The sequence below is a fragment of the Synchiropus splendidus genome, chromosome 15 (genome assembly GCF_027744825.2).
Source record: "Synchiropus splendidus isolate RoL2022-P1 chromosome 15, RoL_Sspl_1.0, whole genome shotgun sequence".
In the NCBI taxonomy this organism is placed as follows: Eukaryota; Metazoa; Chordata; class Actinopteri; order Syngnathiformes; family Callionymidae; genus Synchiropus; species Synchiropus splendidus.
Genome location: NC_071348.1, coordinates 12043897 through 12058169, shown reverse-complemented (window position 1 = coordinate 12058169; position 14273 = coordinate 12043897). Strand labels below are relative to the sequence as shown.

The following is a 14273-nucleotide window of genomic DNA, read 5'->3' as shown; positions in this document are numbered from 1 at the left end:
GTTATCGACGGCCAAGGTGCAGAAACCAGAGTTGTGTATTCACAAATGTCAACAAAAAAAGCACGAACCTTTCTGTCACCAGCAGTAGCCACAGGAAACTGATTTTTGTTCATGATAGCCATTTTTATTAATGCATTTGAATGATATACATCGCCTTTTGTGCATGTTTGATTATTGTTCTTGAATCAGTTTCAGCCAAATTGTCTTTTGAAATTCAACAAATTACATTGTTTCACAGGACTTCCAGGTAAATCCCCGTCTCTGCATCAGCATCCGCAGCAGCAGATGAACTTTGCAACTCGCTGGTGTCTCTCTTTTCCTGCTGTCTCACAGCTTTCCCCCTTCTTTTCTCTCCAAGTCGTCTTGCACCTCCTCTTCTCGCCATTGGTCGGATCTGTAGCACAAAGAAAGTTGCTCGCATTTCATAGAGGAGAGAGCTGAGGTAAAAAAGAAAGCGCACCTGTTTATTCCGAACAAAAATAGGCGTGCAGTTCTGGTAAACTAGTTGGTAGCTGCCGTTCGTATAAACGTGTGTTACTTCAGCGCAGTTGATGTAGAGAGGCGCGTGATCTTGATATATCTTAGGGAACTGCGCTGACCTCCTGGGCGACATCAGACAACAACAAGAGCGGTTATTGTAACTAAGAATAAACGTTTAGGACACAGGAAAACAAATGGTTGTCTCGGATGAGTGAGTCACATACTTCGAACCCCTCTTTCTGCAGCAGTAGAGCAAAATCAGGACTATAAGTAGAACAGCGGAGATTGCGACAGCAGGAACCACCAACCACAGAAGTAGATTCAGTTCTGTTTCTGAAAATAGAAAGAAGACGAGTTATAACAGTTCAAGACGTTATTTTTCTGGTGTGTATTTTGCAGTTAATTTCATGTTAAGAAAACGTTGCGTCATTCATGCAGTACACCCACATTCTATTTTATTAAAACAACAACACCATATCGACAAACACTGCCTCCCAAAAAGGTGCGTGATTCATAAATCGTTCCTTACCACTTATCACCTCTCCCTGCAGCAGGAGCCATGAGTTGTTCCCATGTGCGTTGGATGCAAAGCAGATGACCGTCAGAGGTTTGTTCATACGACCTCTGAGAGAAGATACTATCACCTCATCCTCGGACATAATTGAAATGTTATATTCCCGGGTTGGGACGGTCCCGTTAATGCTCCAGGTAACAGTGGCGGAGGGGTTAGCGTCAACGGAACAGTGACACCTTAAATCAAACTCCTCAACCACACACGATGAGGTTGTTGAGATTGTTGGCTTGTCTGAAACAGGCAGAAGTTTATGAATGTTAGAAGTGAGGAGACTTCTCTATCAGACAACATGCACAACTAAACAAAAGTCTAAAAGTCTTAAAAGCAGTTTACATTGCACATTCAAGGCTGTGAGTGGAGACTCTCCTCGGCCAATCATGTTGTAAGCTGAGCAGCGCACCATCATGTCCCGGGTCACGTTGTACACTCGGATGGTGCGTGCCCTGTGGTGTGGGTGCATAGTGTGGCCATGTTGGCTGTAAGACCAGCGGTACCCTGATGCTGGGGGGTCTGCCTTGCATGTGCAGACGAGCAAAGCACTCCCACCTTCCAGCACCATCAAGGTTTGCACTTCCACCCTCACATCTTTGGGTGAAACTAAAAATACAGAGTTAGTGTCAGGGAATAGTGAAGAAGCTCTAAAGATGCCGTCATATTTACATGTGATGTGCAGATCTTTAACAGCGCTGGCTTTTTTGGAGCCTGGATAGCTGACTTCACATCTCAGGATGGGTTTCACGTGGTGTGAAACGGTGAAGGTGAGAGATGCCAGCAACATTGGCCTGTGAGCCTGTGGGTAGACTGTTTGAACTTCCTCACTGCTGACTGGCTGAAGACCTTTGTCCAGGTGCCACCGAAGCACGGGAGGTTTTGAAGGACATGGGAAGCTGGTGGAGCAGTTTATGGTCACCTGTTGTCCCTCTGTGGCTGATGACACGCCGCTGATCACGGGTGGTTCGGGATTGCCTGTCATAGAACACAATCTCTTGTATGGATAATACAGCAAAGGTGTTTTACAGATTTTTTAGGACTACTTACCTACAACCTCAAGACTGACTGACTTTCCTCGACCCCACACGAGGCTCCTCCGCTTCTTAAGAGCCAAATCAAAGACTCGCCTGTCGTTCCAGTTTACTCGATCGATCTTCACAGAACAGTCTCCTTTGGAGATTTCCCCAACCAGAGCTGATCGCCCTCGGAATTCTCTGCTCACTTGCTGCCCGCTCTCGCTGGTGAAGGCCATGCCTTGAAGGGGTAAGAAGGTCATGCCGCCTCTGTAGCTCAGACGGATGTCGATTTGATCCCTTGCCCAGATATGTTGGGTGTCAGAGGGGGTGAAGGAGCAGGGAATGACCACGCATGTGCCCAGCAGAGCGACGACACGATCAGGGATGGATGGTTCAGGAGGTTGGGTCAAGACTCTCCTCCACAAATTTGCTGTAATAGAGAAGAACGTTATTACTTTTTCATGTCCACATTCATTTTTATATCTGACACATTGCAATAAAGGGTCATATCTTCGGTATAGCAGTGATTAAGTGATTGTGATGGGTAGATGACGTATCATGAAACAGCATTGCAGTATTCTAAATTTTCAGAGGCCACTAGATGGCACTCTTCATTTAGGTTTCATTGAATTAACTAAACATTTTACATCAGACAGTGCCATCTGATGACCTCGGAAAATCACCTCATCTACCCATAACTAGTAAGTGAAGTCATTTTTTTGGTGGTGGTTCTCTGTGTTCTTGACATGCTTTATTGAATGACTCGAAGTGTAAGTCAGCAAAAACAAATTCAGGATTAAACACTTGCTCCTGCTCTCACTGAATCAGTGCTTCGACTGTTGGCAGCCCATTATGGGATGCTGGTGGGAGTCATTTTTCGACAGGCATTTAAAATACAAATTATGTAGCATCCTGCAAGTTTTGGAAAATGAAGGAATTTGTGCTTCAGATTTTGTGAGACATGATTAAAACGAAAACAATGAAGACTAATACAAATAAATGCTGCATGTATAAGTGAATAACAAGCTCAAATGCTGATTATATAGAGGGTTTTGCAACTAGGCAAAAAAATCAAAGTACTGTCACTCAACATTTACGTATTCAACATTTTAAATACTTATAATATTTAATATTATATAATATCTAAATGACTTATTCTCAAAATTATTGGACGTCTCATATGACTCATATAACCTAAAAATCATGTCTGTAAAAGCTGATTTTCTTGTTTCAGCAATACCTGCTGTTCCTACAAAAAATCTGTTTCAGTTAGTTCCATTGATCACATATTGCATGCATAATATAAGATTTTACTCACCAAAAATCAGATGAAAAACGCAAACCACAGTGTCCACATGCATGTCTGCAACACTCCCAGACAAGACTGATGAGTTGGTGGAAAAAGGGAGAAGGAAGCTGAAACTTTTTGATGATCAATTTCTCTTGTGATATTTCATTCTGCTCTAAAACAATCAAAGATTTGGTCTTTCCTCCGACACTCTTGATGTACTTGTCTTCTTGAGTGCGACGCCCTTCTCAGGAGTAATGGTGATAATGAAAAGAACTAAGAAGTCTTGCATGGGTATCTGTGAGACATCACATGACACTGAGTGAGTCATGTTCACCGTCAAGCTGTTTCCTGTAACTCTGCCTAACTATGTCACCACCTATTGACTTACTATTTATTGGTTATTCTCAATGACTTTCAATACCTCTGTTGGAATGAAACGCTTCGATTGGTTGAAAAGTTAATTGGATTTTTTTAAAATCATGTATTTAATTCAGTACTTTATTTGCATTTATCCCCCAGTAGAAAGCAGCAGTTGAAAACATTATTCGATTCATCTATTGCATGAGGTTAAATAAGGATATATATATATATATATATATATATATATATATATATATATATATATATATATATATATATATATATATATATATATATATATATATATATATATATATATATATATATATATATATATATATATATATATATATATATATATATTAGGCTGTTCAGATGTTTCTCTCAACACAAATATTAATAGTAATTAAACAGAAAAATAAACAACTTAAATTAACGTTTTACAATTTTCTTATAATAATAAAGCCCATTGTGGACAATAGCACTACACAATATCTAAATAAAGGCAGCCGAATGTACATTAGTATTTCACCACGAAGTTTGTGAATGACTAAAAATCTTTATGAGAAAAGAATTAGTTAAAATTTAAAATTAATGTTCATCGTCGTCATCTGCCGACATTTCCAAACCACTGTGATGGGGTGTAGCCATCAAAACAATAGTTCTCAATACTCGTATTTCAAATCATTTTGAGTTAGTTATTAGCTCTATTTATTATTTACTAATATGTGAGCGTCCACTCACACAAACGAGTCATCATAATTTCCACTAGAGGGCGCTAGTATCCCACAACAACTCCACCTGTTTGTCACTTGACACAGTGCATCAATAGATAGAAGCCTACCTGTTGATCAATCCTATAATTTTTTTTTTCTTTACTTCTGCTGTCTTGCTATGTGTCGTGGTGAAGTGCTAATGTTAATGCTCTTCTCTTTCACGTCTGAGAACACACGTATCAATAGATCTGCACCTTTTATTTTCCGCCGGACTGTCTTTGCCTTGGCAGTAAATCAATGACCCATATTAAATTTCATACTTGACAGGGGATCCATCTGGGCATCCGGACATCATTATTCATTTTGTTCCATCTTAAAGCCACAATTAACGCTGATTCACTTATTTATTTGCATTAATTTCAATGCAAACCACCAGAAGTCAGATATGTGCAACGAACTCTGTCCTTTTGCACAGTAATATTTGAGTGCGTGCTTTCTAATAGATGGACATCACACTGAATTTGGTTGCCATTGACAACAGGCTAGTCAGTTTTAAGCAAAGTAGCTGTGGCTGATTTATAGACGAGGAAGACTGGAACCATGAGTGAACGCGCTTCCTGTGTTCTGCGGACCGCAATGGTCCACAGGCCGCGAGTTTGAGACCACTGAATTCTATGAACATTTGGATTAAGTCGCGATAAAATCCGAACCACAACCATAAAAATAAATAACCGGAATGCAGTGCGTTAAATAGCGAAAATGGTTAGTTTTTACAGGTGTGGACATATGAAAATTCAGCAGTCAGATGTTCGAGAATGGGTGGACAAGTTGGCTTGATCGTTTTGAAAGTTTATTTTTGCTTACATTTCTATTTGACACGGTAGTTCGGGCATGTTGTCGTGAAGGAATGTGTTACCTATTCAACATGTTGACGAAGCAAGCGACCGCACGAGCGGTGCTGTCCCTTTAAGAAGGCTGCTCTTCAGCCCGTCTCGGTCTCACGGCTCTTCATCTACCTGCTGCGCGCTCCTCTTCCTCCTCCTCATGATTGGCTCTCTGCGCTGAAATCTCCGTGAATGATTTCAAACCCGAGTGTTTGGACTCGGAGGAGGGGGCGGCTGCTAATTCCGAGCTAGCAGGGTGGGAAAGGCTTCAATCCTGCGTCCGCCAACACAGCAACCTCGGCAAAGAGGCTTATCGCGCTGCCGTCGCTGGGAAGGGAGAAAGACAGAAAATCTCTGTTCGGCTCCGGGTTGTTTCTACGCGCTTTTTCTGTTTGTGTTCACGTCGCTTGAATGGAGCGAAGACTGCGCACATTGGACTTGTAAGCTGTGTTGACAGTCGCTACAATTGAACCCCGAAATTTTAAATCTGTGGCTTGTTATATTTTAAGCCTTTTTTGAGAGTGATATAGCAGCACGTTTCTTCAATTTCGTTCAGCATTTCTGTCAGCCATGATTCTGAAGCCGATCCAGCGTTTGCAGCTCGGTTAGTCCTCGGTTTTTAAAGTCGATTATTTTAAAGAGCTGAGACCGTCATGGCGAAGAATCCGTCCGAATCAGCCGGGGATGACCTCGGCCAGCTGACGGACGAGGAGCTGCTCCGGTGCAGCAAAGAGGAGCTCCTCCGGAGACTGAGGCGGGTGGACGGGGAGAAGATGAACCTGATGATCGAGCATGGGAACATGATGAAGGACATCAACCGCCGGCTACAGGTGCATCTGCACGAGATCCGCAGCCTGAAGGAGATCAACCAGAAGCTGCAAGACGACAACCATGAGCTCCGGGAGCTCTGCTGCTTCCTGGACGATGACCGGCAGAAGGGTAAGAAGCTGTCCCGGGAGTGGCAGCGCTTTGGCCGCTACACCGCCAGCGCCATGTGGAAGGAGGTGGGCTCCTACATGATGAAGCTGAAGGAGCTGGAGGCCAACCAGGAGACCGTCCTGAGGGAGAACTCGGAGCTGAAGGAGATCATCCTCATGTTGGATGAGGACAGGAATGGAGCGGGCTCCAGGAGCTCCATAGACAGTCAGTCCAGTTTGACCAACTTGAATGGGGGCACTGGAACAGTCAGGGATGTTGGGGACGGAAGCAGCACCTCCAGCACAGGTAGCGCAGGCAGTCCGGATCACCACAACCACATACACAAACCTGCCACGGAGAACAGTAAGATGGGCCCCACCATGAGGAGGTCCATGGATGACTTGTCAGCGCCCCACCATCATCGGAGCATCCCCAACGGACTCAATGGTGAGCCGATCCAAACCTATACTTCTGTCTACTTTAATCATTTACATCAGGGTTCTAAACCAGCCCTTAAAGAGCCACAGTGGGTGCAGGTGTTCGCTCCAACGAAACAAGCACACATTGTTTAACCTGAAACAGGCAGCGTCAGACAGTTTTAAGATGGGTGAAAAGGTGCCCTCTCGATTGGTTGGAACAAAAACCTGCACACGACTGCAGCCTTTTTTTGGGATCAATTTCAGATCTAAATTATTGAGTACAACATTTGTCTGTGAGTTTGACTTGATATGTTCAAAAATTAAACAGATCATACACCAGTCACCAGTATGAACAAGTGGCTATAAATAATGTGCCTCAGGTTTCACACTAAAAACTTTAAAATCAGCATATTTATTGCGGTGTCTTGTAGTATATCCAATTGAAAAGCTTATTATTGCAAAAAAAAAACCATTTAAATTGAACAACAATACTATTTATAGATTTTTTTTCCTGTTCCTATGGTTACAGTAACAAGCGCATCATGTCATACAAGGCACTGAAGAGCATATGCTGATCAAATTTGTTGTGAGGGATTAACATGGTGGTCTTGGCTTAACCCCACCATCAAGTCTTGATTGGGCTGATTATGAAAGACTCACATATGCACACATGCTGCCTCCCAAAGTGGCCTTTTCAATCCCATGCTGCCCCATGGTTTGAATCTGCGCTGATTTAGGTCACTGCTCTTTCTGTCCTCAAGGAAGAGGGCTTATCTTAATAGCTTTTAGTGGGGTTTTGTTTTTTGGTACCGATTATTGTCATCTTTGGTCGTGATAGAGAAGTCATTTGAACTGGCCCAGCACCAAACATCCAGACCTAAATACACGGCTGAAAGCTGCAGGCGGGATGAAAATGCTGTGATGGAACGGGGGAAAATGTTAAGCCTTGTTTAGCTAGCATAAGGGCTGGTAACATGCCATGAGCTTTTTTTTCTGCCGTTCCACGCAAAGAACTCTTGATCTAAACAGAACCATGTGGATCCGATCATGGCAGACGTAGTTGATTCCAGGATCTCAGAGATGTCCCTCGGGAAGACCAACCCTTAATGGGGAAACACCCATACACACGATCCCTGACTACACATGTGTGTTCTGTTATGCAACATTTGTAAGCTAGATGTGTTGTGTTTCTAATCTTTTGAAAGTATGTGATGCAGTCACTTTAGTTTTTTGATTCATTTTCCTTCAGATTTTTGGGGTTGTTTCATTCTTTTGTCTATTAAGATATATTTCATTCCCATTGTGATGCTAAGTGATTGTATAAACATCATATGCAGTAACCTCAGTGTTTCTGATACATGTATTTTCAACAGAAAAATCCCGGAAGAAGCACTATTATAACTGAATGACGGGAAGGTGTCTGTACTGTAGGTCGCGGAACTCAAGTCCCATATCTCAGTTACTTCTCATGATTTAAAACTAGTGTTTTTATTCTTTGCCAATTCAATAAATATAAATAAACTCCCAACTCTGCTTCCCCCACCTAAAAAAAAACCCAAGGGAACGGAACGCAGCCAATCAAGAAGTGATGTAGAAACAAAGAGGACTGTTCTGTCATTTACTGAATTTACTGAAATGAATTTACTGACTGTAAAAATGCTAGTTTTTGATTATGAGGAGTAAATCTGTCTCCAATCCAAGCCGTCCTCACGCGGTCCGTCTCTTCATACAGTATGTGTGGCAGACTTCAGCGATCATGATTTTTCTTCAACTTGGCAAAAACCATCATGTTCATGTCCACCTCTTTTATGTGTTATCCATTTCTTTCAATGTTTCCACTTCATATGAACATGCTTGATCGTGTGAGTTTTCGTCTTTAAAATAAGATCATTTTCTGATGGAGTGCCGACTCCTATTTAAGCCCTGGCGGTGCACCACCCAAGTTCATATGTGGCAGAAACCCAGTTTAGTGGTGCGGTACTTCATCAATATTTTATATTTTTCTATGTTCAATATTTATATTTTTATCAATATTGAGTCATACATTTTATACAATATTTTTGTGTTTCGTCCGCTAGCTAGCTGCAATCATCAGCCATATGAATTTATCATCAGCTAATAGTCTACAACCACCTATTATTTGTGAAACAGTAAAGATATGTTGCTTTATGATGCAGAGGCCAATGTTAGTCTCATGTCAGTGTAGCTATAGGTGTATTTTCTGAATCTTGAAATAGCTAATTTTAGCCTTTATTGTTCCATTTCACAAACTTTTAAACAACAAATTATATTGGAGGACCATGTGCAATATGTATAACACTACTATAGCAGCATACTTTCCTTAATAACAAACATATGTGTAATATGTCACAATACATTATCTCATATCACATCACCTGATAATTCTTGTTGTAGCACAGCCTCTATATTAATCATAACATGTGAATGCTTGTGCATATATTCTATTAATGTACAATAATTAATGTTATTATAACTAGAGATGCATTTAAGTGGAGGCTTTTCTGGTTAAAAGTTATGTAGTTATTGAAGTCTCATTCAGGATGTGTTAATAGTTAGATAACGGTCTTTATTTAAACACCAGAGGTTTAGTCGGTTGAAATCTGAGTGGAGTGGCCATGTTGAGAGGTCAGATGTGGACATGGTGTGAGGTCTGCAGAGAGGCTTTATTTAATACTGTCCAAATGCCAGTGGCTCCCCGGAGCATTTAGGAGACGAACTCTTGGATTGTCACTCAAGTGCTAAATGAAGAGCATCTGTCTGCGAGTCACATACAGCGAAAGGAAAAGGAGTCCGGTGCAGTAAGCCGACTGTGAATCGTTGCTTTACTTTGCAGTGTTCTAAACTTGTGGATTACTGTTGAGGACAGAGTCACTGGAAGTCGAAAACAAAATCAAACATTTTACTTCTGTTATCTTGGTTCTGGTTGTCAGTTCTGTTCATATTTTTCCAGCCATCTCTCATTTCTTCAGCTGCAAGCGGCTCCAGATTTCCATTTCTTTACAGCCAAAGGTGCCACGGGGACCATGTGAATGGGTCGCTTGGCCTCAATGGCTCTCGCTAGTTTTGGGGGAGTTTACCGAGCAGTGCTGTGGGGTTGGCTGGGAAGCTTGGGGGTAGGGTGCGTGGGGTCTGTTGGAGGGCATATTCAGCTCAAAAGAGGTTGGGTTTCGGGGACATCCTGCTGTCTGCATAATTGAATTTTTTGTGTGTTGACATGGCAGACAAACACACGCCTCCCCCCCGTTCCCCATTATTCTTCCTTTGGCTGTGTGTGCCGGCTTGGACAGGGTGTGTGCAGTAATGTGTGTGAAGGCTTCTGTCCCTGAGAAAAAAAAAAGGCTGGAGCAGTGGGGGCTACATCTCAAACCTCTGGGTTGCGTAACCCATAAAAGTATTGGATGTTGCAATGTCTGTGTTCACTTTGTGTGGTCTGGAATTTAGCCTCACTCAAAGACCACCTGAAATATTATCCTGTCACAATGAGCCGCCGTTGACCCTTCGCCCCGTCCAGGCAGCAGACCTTGAGCGTTTGATGGCATATCGCTTTGTGACATTAAGACAAAGTGGTCAAGCGAGACATTAAAGTGGCATCGGCCAGATGAACTGGGAAACATCCTCCTGTGGGATAAAGCTTGTTGACCTTTCACAGAGCCTTTACACAATCTCCCGGCCTTTTAGCTGCCAAATGGACACAAAGGAGCCATGTTAAGTAGACAGGAGTGATGCCATAATAATGATCCACAGTGGAGGTTTTGAATTGGAGGAGAGAATGTGACTGACTTCAAAATACTCACCGTTTTACATCCATCCGCAGTTAAACCAGCAGCTGATGTCGTGCATTGAATGGCGCTTTTCTGAGACTGAAATCCAACCCTTTATAGGTCTCAGCTTTTGCCCCATCTTAGGGACGTTTTGTCTCTTGCATTAAGTGTAATTTACCCATTAGAACCCAGTTTAAGCTGGGACTAACCCTACCAGTTGAATAACTCTCGAATAAAGTGCTACTTTTGCAGTGTAACTGGACTCGGTTATCAATGGAACAAGCAATCTGTCGGAGTCAGGCAGGCATGAGCTTCAGCATGAATCATTGAATTAACATTCACATCAAAGGAAGCCACTTGCTGGCTCTCCCTCCCACAGTTGTTCTCTTGGGTAAGCTGTGATCCTTAGATGACAAGTGTTCCTGTTCAGTCACACTGCTGAGTCACTGGTTTGAACCCACTTAGGCTCAAATTAGGTTAAATGACTCCCAATGAGAGGATTCTTGTTATGCCTGTGCTTTAACAAGGGAACCGGCTCCAGTTGTATTTCAGGCCTCGAAATCTGGGACTCTTCTGTAGGCAATTTTTTTAATTAAAAATACAAATTCTAGATTGATAAACAAATATGTATACATTGTTTTATTGCTGTGTGAAATAAGGGCAAAATAATCAGTCTTTAAAATTCAATATACAGTGACAAAAATGACACAATTTCCATTGAAAATATATAATTTGTATATGTTCCATTTACATGGTGAATATTAGGGTCAAAAACTATGTACAGAAGTAGAAGAGTGAGAAAGAAAATATTGGAAGAGCACTTAAATTGCACACCAGGGAGTGTCAGACATGTGGAACAGCTTTCAAACCCAGGCTGGCTGTGTAGGGCGAGCGGCCGCATTGGGCCCCCGGGACACACTTTGGACCCGTGTTTGTATTCAAGCGGTCATAATGAATGACATTTGTAATTCCCTTGGAGACAGAGACTTGCCCTATCTGTTGCCTTTCACCATGACATCATAAAACAAGAACAAGAAAAAGTCATTTTATCTTGTGCGACTTGATTCTTTGGAAGCCTATTAATATTAATACAAAGTTTCAGTGAGCGAGTTCCTTCCTGGTTTCTGTGGAAACTGCAGCAACACAATGAGGCTTTCGTCTCGACTGTGCTGGCTTTAAGTCATTGTGTGAAGTATCTGGCGTCGAACAGGAATAGGTTGTTTCTTTAGCTTGTATCCTGTTTGTCCACCCGGTTTCTTTGTCAGACATAGTTGCGTAGGCTTCCAGTAACCGCAGCTCTGTTTTCTTTTTGAAGTCTACTGGACAGCGTGAGTGAATTTCAATGCCTTAGAATGTAGCAACGTATGTGAAGAGAAGCCTAAACATTTGTTTGGTGACTTCTCCCTGGTGACACATTCTGTTTTGCACTATCAGTGTGTGATGTTTAAGCTTGGTAGGACTGTGCTTGCTTACTCACTCTGGTTTGCTTTTCTCAGTGTGTGTTCAGTGTGTGAGCCATGACGCGCTGATAACACAGATAACAGAGTGGAGTGGCACACACACACACACACACACACACACACACACACACACACACACACACACACACACACACACAAGCGCGAGCACACAGGGGAGACTAAAGTGAAAGAGCCACAGGGGGAACTCTCAGCTGTGTACTGTCAATGAAAAGCAGGCCTGTCAGGATGTCCCACATTCCTGGATAAACAAAAGAGGTAGTGGCCTTCTCCGAGTGGCACAGCGGGGATCAGACTCTCAGGGAGCAGCAAGATGGGAGACGGGCGTTCGCTCTGTCTGGATCCACAGATCAAGTCACTTCCCGCATCTCTTTGAAATATCTTCAACTTTCCCCCCCGTCTGTCAGACTTCACTCCTCCGGTATCTCCTCCCTCTTCCTCCTCCGTCTACATCCTTCTCTTGTGAACCTGCTGTCTGATGCGTTCGCCGCCTTCGCTTTCATCCGGGTCGTCACAGCACTCACAGACAGATTGAGGTTATGAAGTCAGCCAGAGTTTTTACACAGATGTGACCTCAATGAGTATCCAATTCCTGCAGGAGGAAACAGGATAAGGCTAACAGCAGGGTTTGTTGTGCTAGCTTGTTTTTGGGGGGGATGGCGTCATGACTTATAATGAGATCTTAACTTCCAGCATCAAGTTGGAAAATGTGCAAAGATGGTGACAGTGTTGCAAATGCTGCACCTGACAGGTAATAATCATGTCATTATGTGGCTGTGACAATTCATAAAATTAAGTTCTGTGTGAAAATATCTATTGCTTGTCATTAAAGAAAGTTTGAAGGCAAAAAAAAAAGTTTTAAAAATGAATAAATACAACTGTTTTAACCAATATTCAGTCTTAAAATCTTCACTTTTTTAAATGCGGCTAAGACATCTAGTGGGTTTGCTTGGAGACAGAATGGGGTGTCCTCCTTTTATGATGGCTGCAGCTGTAAGGGCTGGGTCGCTTGGTCGCCACGGCAACCGCACTGATCGGTGGGTTGAGTGGACAAGGGGCCCACGAAGGCCTCAGACCCACTGAAGCGAAGTAAAGTAACAGATAGGGGGGGATGGGGTTTGGTCCCGGAGGTGTGCCGGTTGACCCGTGCAGTGAGTGCACTTCTTTAAATGTGACGAGTCACGGAACAGCCTGCTCTGTTACTCCTACTGGTTTGCACAAATATTGATCTATATTCTTAAATTGGGTGGTGATGAACAGCTTCGCATCGTGTTCAGTTGCAGTTGTGTAATATTTCTGACACTTCATAAAGCCAAACAATTTACTTTTTTTGGTTGAAAATGGTTCACTCAAATTCTGTTCCAGACTTGATGTACAGTGTCATGGGTTCAAAAATAGCATACATTTACCATTTGGTTCCACTGTGACTCACTTTAAACCAAAAACTCATAATAAAACATAACCTGGAAGTGCTGCAGAGTCCAACTTCAAATGTTGTATTTCGGTCTTAAAACCTCTTTGTTTCTGTTAATTTTCAAGGTGAAAATAAGATTATTTGTCTTCCGATTGTAGCACTGCTTGGTCCCACAGTAGGATGGTTTTGGTTTTCTCGTCCCCGACTACATGTCAAAAGCTGTTTGCACAAAGTAAAACTTTTTCAGACTGTTTTCCCCAAGTAATTCTCGTTGTCCGACTTCATTATCCACACCAGAGGGACTCTTCTGCGATGTCTTCTGTTGCCCTCCATGTTTTGTTGTGGGCTTTTGGGAGAATGACAGCCCCTCAGGGACTGCATTGATCTGTGTTATCTGTCAAACCAGAAACGATCTCGACAGCTGATTTAGATGCAAACAAGCTGCATGCTGTATGAGCTTAGCAGGAGTAATTGAGTTCAGGTGGCTCTGTGACAAACACAAGGAGCAGGATTGTAAAGTCACTATCAGCAGTATAAATCGTTGACGCAACACATCCGGTGACCTTCAGTAGTGGACCGGTCCCGCGTTGCCAAAAGTCAGCAACTCTTCGTCCGAACACCTCAGCTTCTTTTTCGCACCCTGGAAGGCAGAAGACATTCATCTGGGTTTTCTGCCTGTCAGCTTTTTCGCTTTGGGATTATGTGACATTGGAGGTTGGAGTCAGCAGATGTCTTCACCTCTTGTTTGGTCGTGCTGCCACTCCACTTGTTAGAGACGGAGTGTAGCATGGGACAAATCTTAAAACTCTTAAAAATACATTCAAGCGGGTTTCATGTGGCACAATCCCTAATGAACGACCTGTTTATAGCCGTACCGCTTGCGGAGCGGGCGGCAAACCCGAGATGGATGAGATAATGTTGATTTTTGTGGGCCGACCAAAGCATCTGGA

General features: G+C 42.7%; 2 protein-coding genes across 3 annotated transcripts in view; one reads left to right on the top strand and one right to left on the bottom strand.

Annotated features, from left to right (window-relative positions):
- Nucleotides 1–117: 117 nt before the first annotated feature.
- Nucleotides 118–3596, bottom strand: LOC128746524 (sialoadhesin). The gene is made up of 8 exons (XM_053843627.1): nt 3380–3596; nt 2093–2491; nt 1715–2020; nt 1388–1651; nt 1010–1285; nt 705–813; nt 461–602; nt 118–394 (listed from the first exon to the last, which is right to left on the bottom strand). The coding sequence occupies exons 1-8, from the start codon at nt 3420–3422 to the stop codon at nt 233–235; spliced, it is 1701 nt and encodes a 566-aa protein (XP_053699602.1). The 5' UTR covers nt 3423–3596; the 3' UTR covers nt 118–232.
- Nucleotides 3597–5417: 1821 nt separating this feature from the next.
- ccdc85cb (coiled-coil domain containing 85C, b) overlaps nt 5418–14273 on the top strand; it is a 46642-nt gene continuing 37786 nt past the window's right edge. Inside the window, exon 1 of one of the 2 annotated variants that reach the window (XM_053886974.1) lies at nt 5418–6677. In XM_053886974.1, the coding sequence (XP_053742949.1) occupies nt 5966–6677 (712 nt within the window). In that variant the 5' untranslated portion in view covers nt 5418–5965. The remainder of the gene's footprint in view (nt 6678–14273) is intronic. The other variant, XM_053886975.1, reaches the window with a different exon arrangement.

What these genes read in the sequence shown, in the direction of transcription:
- LOC128746524 (XM_053843627.1), bottom strand. Translation starts at nt 3,422, where the DNA reads ATGCATGTGGACACTGTGGTTTGCGTTTTTCATCTGATTTTTG. An exon ending in AGTCAGTCTTGAGGTTGTAG is followed by an intron (nt 2,021 to 2,092) that starts GTAAGTAGTCCT and finishes GTTCTATGACAG; the next exon opens with GCAATCCCGAACCACCCGTG. An exon ending in TGCAGAAAGAGGGGTTCGAA is followed by an intron (nt 603 to 704) that starts GTATGTGACTCA and finishes GATGTCGCCCAG; the next exon opens with GAGGTCAGCGCAGTTCCCTA.